This window comes from Calidris pugnax, unplaced genomic scaffold (assembly GCF_001431845.1).
Source record: "Calidris pugnax isolate Ruff unplaced genomic scaffold, ASM143184v1 scaffold630, whole genome shotgun sequence".
NCBI lineage: Eukaryota > Metazoa > Chordata > Aves > Charadriiformes > Scolopacidae > Calidris > Calidris pugnax.
This window is the reverse complement of record NW_015091759.1, coordinates 110,244-115,605: the sequence shown is the minus strand read 5'-3', so window position 1 is coordinate 115,605 and position 5,362 is coordinate 110,244. Positions and strand designations below refer to the sequence as shown.

Below are 5,362 nucleotides of genomic sequence, written 5' to 3'. Positions count from 1 at the left end.
ATGCACAGCCGTAACCTCCTCCACTTCTGCTTCCCATCGGGGCCGGGAAGATCCATCAATTTGTTATCATAGAATCATAGAATTGTCCAGGTTGGAAGGGACCTCTAAGATCATCGAGTCCAACCATCAACCTAACTCTGATACAACCATCCCTAAACCATGTCTCTAAGCACTATGGCAACCCAGCTTTGAAATGCCTCCAGAGATGGTGCCTGAACCCCTTCCCTGGGCAGCCTGTTCCAAGGCTTAATAAGCCTTTCTGTGGAAAAATTGGGCAGCCTGTTCCAAGGCTTAATAACCCTTTATGTGGAAAAATTGTTCCTAATATCCAACCTGAACCTCCCCTGGGGCAACTTGAGGCCATTTCCTCTTGGGAGAAGAGACCGACCCCCCCTGGCTACACCCTCCTTTCAGGGAGTTGTAGAGAGCGAGAAGGTCTCCCCTCAGCCTCCTTTTCTCCAGGCTGAACACCCCCAGCTCCCTCAGCCTCTCCTCACAAGACTTGTGCTCCAGACCCCTCACCAGCTCCGTTGCCCTTCTCTGGACCCGCTCGCTCCAGCCCCTCAATGTCTTTTTTTTTGGTGAAGGGCCCAAAACTGGACACAGCCCCCAAGGTGGGGCCTCACCAGTGCCCAGTACAGGGGGACGATCACCTCCCGAGTCCTACTTGCCATGCTGTTCCTGACACAGGCCAGGATGTTGTTGGCCTTCTTGGCCGCCTGGGCACACTGCTGGCTCATGTTCAGGCGACCAACACCCCCAGGTCCTTTTCTGCCAGGCAGCTCCAGCCACTCTGCCCCAAGGCTGTGGAGCGTTCATGGGGTTGGTGTGACCCAAGGGCAGGACCCAGCAATTGGCCTTGTTGAACCTCATCCCATTGGCCTTGGCCCACTGACCCAGCCTGTTCAAATCCCTCTGTAGAGCCTTTCTACCCCCCAGCAGATCAACACTCCCACCCAACGTGGTGGTGTCTGTGAACTTACCAAGGGAGCACTTGATCCCCTCACCCAGATCACCCCTCACTGTCCCAATACCGAGCCCTGGGGGACACCACTCGTGACCGGCTGCCAACTGGATTTAACTCCATTCACCACAACTCTTTGGGAATGGCCCTCCAGCCAGTTTTTAGCCCAGGGGAGAGTAGTCCCACCCAAGCCATGGGCAGCCAGTTTCTCCAGGAGGATACTGTGGGAGACTGGATCAAAGGCCTCATCATGGCATCATTCACTTCAGCTGCCATCAACTCTTCCTTTCCATTGATCCCATTGCATACATAAACCCAATTACAGGATTAAAAAAAGCTGTGAGCAGGGCAGTGATTCCCTCGGTGGGAGATGTGGAGGAGAAAACAAACAGTGTGGCTGGGTTTTGGGGGAGGTTGGTTGGGGTTTGGGGTTTTCTTAATGGGAATGGCCATTCTCTGTTGGAAGTAATAAAAGTGCAGTGAGTCATTGGGGCCATCAGAATTTATACCCTTTATTTCTTGAACTGGAGGGGGCAGACAGGCAGGGCACTTCATGTGTGGCCAGGGAAAGCACTGGCTGGCAGCAAGTGGGCTCTTGGTGATACCAGCTGTGGAAGTTTCACCACTCCGGTCTCCACCTGCACCTCTTAGAAAGCCTTGTATCTGTAGCTCCAGGATTCGATGAGTAAGATTTCTGTGAACTTTCCTCCTCTTTTATTTTAAATGATTCTTCTGGTACATTTAAGGGAGCATTTCTTACCTTTCCTGCTCACAACAGCTCCTCTTTTTTCTCTAGGTGACAAGCTGGGAGCGATAGAAGCCATGTTTCTCCCTGGCTGAGCTCCATGAGAGCCCCTACCTCGAGCTGTGCCTCAGGACAGGACAGGAGTCGCTCACTGTGTCACACTGCCAGTGGTACGGGTTTGGTTCCTCGTCCTGCTCACCAGACTCCAACCTGAACTGTCTACAGTGATTTCACAGCCTGTTTACCCTTTCACACCGCATGCTCGCGCTGGCATTGCTTCTCTGCTCGTGCATGAGGGCAATCGGTGCCCACTAGTTCCAGACAGGACGGCGCAGGGCAGGTGAGCAAAATCAGAAGATGGGCCACACATAGGGACGTTGGAGACTTCTGTCTGGGTGTTGGCGATGGGAACTTCGCAGTCCTCGTCCTCCACGCATCATTGTGCCTTTTGACCTTGCTCAGCAAGTATTCTGCTTCTGCCCCTGCCAGTCAGACCTGGAAAATGCCAAAAGGAGGTTAGAATATTAATGCAGGTGCTTTTACACCTTGGCATCCTTTGTAGGTTACCACAACGCTTCGCTTTCAGGCTACAGTGTTGTCTAAAGCTTAGTAGAGAACCGGAGAATTAAAAGTGTAGTTTTTAACAAGTCCAGGAAAGGGTGTGCAAGGGTAAATCCTTGGATTTCATGGCAAGGAGTGGCCGCTGCTTTGGCACGGTCTGAAAGCTGCCTGCTTTGTGAGCAGCACCAGGAGGCTACGGTTTCTTCCAGTTTCTCCCAAGAACAGCAAAGTGGCTGTGACCCAGCAGCTCTGCCCATGCCTGTGCTGTTACAGCACCCACCTTGCCCAGCAGGACCATGACGTTGCTGCCTCCTGTCCTGCAGAACGACCTCTGGGGCGGCCTCTTCTTCTCTCACACAGAGCTCACCCCCATCCAGGATGTGCTCCAGCTCGTTGATGGAGAGCCCCAGAAACTCTGGTCATCTCCTCAAAGCAATGGAGGATGAACACCTGGGCTGCTTCTTGCAGGTAGGAGCAATAGTGACCACCTGCGAATCTCCAGATGCCCAGGCAATTTTCCAAGCACAGCGGGGATTTTAAGAACTCGCAGCACAGTCTGACAGCCCCCAGGACATTGAACTGGTCGGCTGCAGTCAGCAAACTTTGAACGTTGCCAGCTGTCACCAGTGCCATCGCCGTGTAGGTGTACTCCATAACGAGCCATGTCATTTCAGGTGGAGCGTTGAAGCTTTTATAGACTCTCTTCTCTGCGTTGCTCCAGTTGCTGGAAAACAAAGCCCTGAAATGAAAAACAAAGGAGGGTTTTGGGTCTCCGGGATGATAGGGCAAGCCCCTCTGCCCAGTCACTGCTCGGGGGAGGCACTGGGGCTGTCACTGATCCTTTTCCTGGCAGGGACAATGCACCTGGAAGCACTTTGGCTCCTTGGTGGAGCTGCTGGGGCCTCTCACTAGGGATCCCTGGTGATGTCCCATTCCTGGGAGGGAATGGGGAAAAAGGTACTCATTTGCTTTCACTCCCCAGCCCTGCCTTGGGTGGGATGCCCTAGGAGGGTCACCCTGAGTCCCACCTCCCCAGGGCACTTCCAGCCACAGGGGGAAGTCTGGGAATTCCCCCACTGCTGGGGAAGAGCAGGATGTTGTTTCCAGCCCCGGGGACTCTCTCTCCCTCTGTGTCTGAGCCCCTCACACCAAGGAGAGGTGGGACGGTCAGACAAATAGCTCAGATGTGCTGTTTGGCATTTTGGGGGTGCCTTTCCCCTTGCTGCCAAGGGGCAGCTCTTCCTGCAGTTTCCCCAAACCTGCCCCTTCCGGGGAGGAAATCTCCTGCCCAGGACCAGAGGGGAAATAATCTCCCTGGGTCCTGCACATCCCCTGGCTCCCTCCATCCTCTGGCTTCTGAATCTCTCAGCTACACACACCACCAACAGCAGGAAGGTGACGATATCACCTCCTCTGTGGCCAGTGCTGCTGGGCTCAGAGTCCCCTCAAGTTCCCTTCCTGGTCCACAGAGGTGGAGCAGAGCTGTGCCAAGGTCTCTCCTGGTTCTCATTTCTCTCCAGGTTGTCCCAGACCTCCCCCCAGCTCCCCCAGGGCTCCTCTGCCATCCATTCCTGCACGTCTCAGAGACAGGCATACAGCAAGCAGCAGGACAAGGCAGAGGACAGTCCCCCCACAAAGCTCCCCAGAGCTGCTGCAGAAGAGACCACGCTCCCTGGCCACGGCCACCCAGCACCCAAGGGCCCTGCTGGAGCCTGGAGTGGACACAGAGGCTGTAGGCACCTGCTTCTGCTCCTCTCCAGGCAGAGCTGAGGGTCTGCAGGGCTCTGCAGGGAAATTGGGGTCCTGGCATCGAGCAGGGGGTGCTCAGTGTCCCCAGCCCTGCTGTGCCTGGCAGGGATCCTCACTCACCCACCTGCAGCAGCTCCACCTCGTAGGGCTCCGGTGGAGAAAAGGGTCGGAAAACAGTATTCCTACCTGATAGGAACTGCGGAGGAAATGAAGTTAACTGAAGGACATACTAAATTTTCCAAACTACAGATGCCTCTACTTGCAGATCCATTAGCCTTACAACAGCCTTTAAAGTCCTCACCAATTTTGAAGGCACCGCCCCTCATGAGGGAGGTAGACTTCTACGTAGCCTCCTGAGCTGTGTGGGCCAGTGCCACACCATGGCTCTGCCAGTGGGAAACCCTGAACTGAGGAGAGAACAGATCTCCAGCCTGAGGAACTCAAGATTGGCAATTAGTACTGGCTGTAGCCAGAAAACCAGCGTTCAGGATGGGATGGGTGAAGCTCACGCCAAGTACGAGAAAAACCAGCCACAAAGCGCGACCCAGAAGTGGATGAGTTGACTAAAATTCAGGAAATAAAAGTAGGGATCGCCTCAAATCCCGCGTGGTGTCGGTTGCGGAGTGGCTCCATCAAAAATTAGGTCCCATGGGTAAAGAAACGCTTTGCACAGAGCAAGGGTTGGTCCTGAACAGGAGAACTTGTGAAGTTATTCTCACAGGACTAGATTGAAATTACAAGCCCATCACCCTGCCCAAGCACCACCTCTGCACATCAACGAAGGAAGGACTTTATGGTCTACGTGGCCCAAACAAGAAAACATCTAAAGGTTTGCTTCCACGTGGAATGTGCTGTCTTTGAGCTCGGCCCTGGGGAGAGGGAAAAAAAGGTGGTTTTTAAGGATGAGGTTGCCAGGAAAGCCTGGAGACCAAGGTTTGTGGGGTGATAAAAGTGGTTCCCAGAGGGAGGAGGAAGAGGGAACAGTTCTCCCTGCTGGCATCTCGGGTGTTGGAGCAATCTCTGGACATCTCCTACTTTTGAGCCTGGCCATAGAGAGCCAAAAAAGGTGTTTTTGAGGATGAGGTTGCCACAAAAGCCCGGAGCCCCAAGGTTTTTGGGGTGCAGTGAGTACTGTAGGGCTGGAGAAAACAAGGTTGGGCAGGGGCTTGAGCTGAGCCAGTGGAGAACTGGGTCTAAAATAAAAGACACCAGAGATGGGGCTAGAATATATTTCAGGGTGGGCAGGGAGCTGAAATAAAGACCCCTGTGGCTGAAATGGCGGGGCTGGAGAAGAAATGACCCGGGGTTGAATGGAAAATAAAGATAACGGAGCTGGGGCTGAA

At 53.9% G+C, this 5,362-nt stretch overlaps 1 protein-coding gene across 1 annotated transcript in view; it reads left to right on the top strand.

Annotated features, from left to right (window-relative positions):
- Positions 1 to 2,705: 2,705 nt before the first annotated feature.
- The window catches only part of COMMD4 (COMM domain containing 4), a 6,646-nt gene continuing 3,989 nt past the window's right edge, over positions 2,706 to 5,362 (top strand). The window contains exon 1 of the mRNA XM_014962010.1: positions 2,706 to 2,738. Within this exon, the coding sequence (XP_014817496.1) occupies positions 2,706 to 2,738 (33 nt within the window). The remainder of the gene's footprint in view (positions 2,739 to 5,362) is intronic.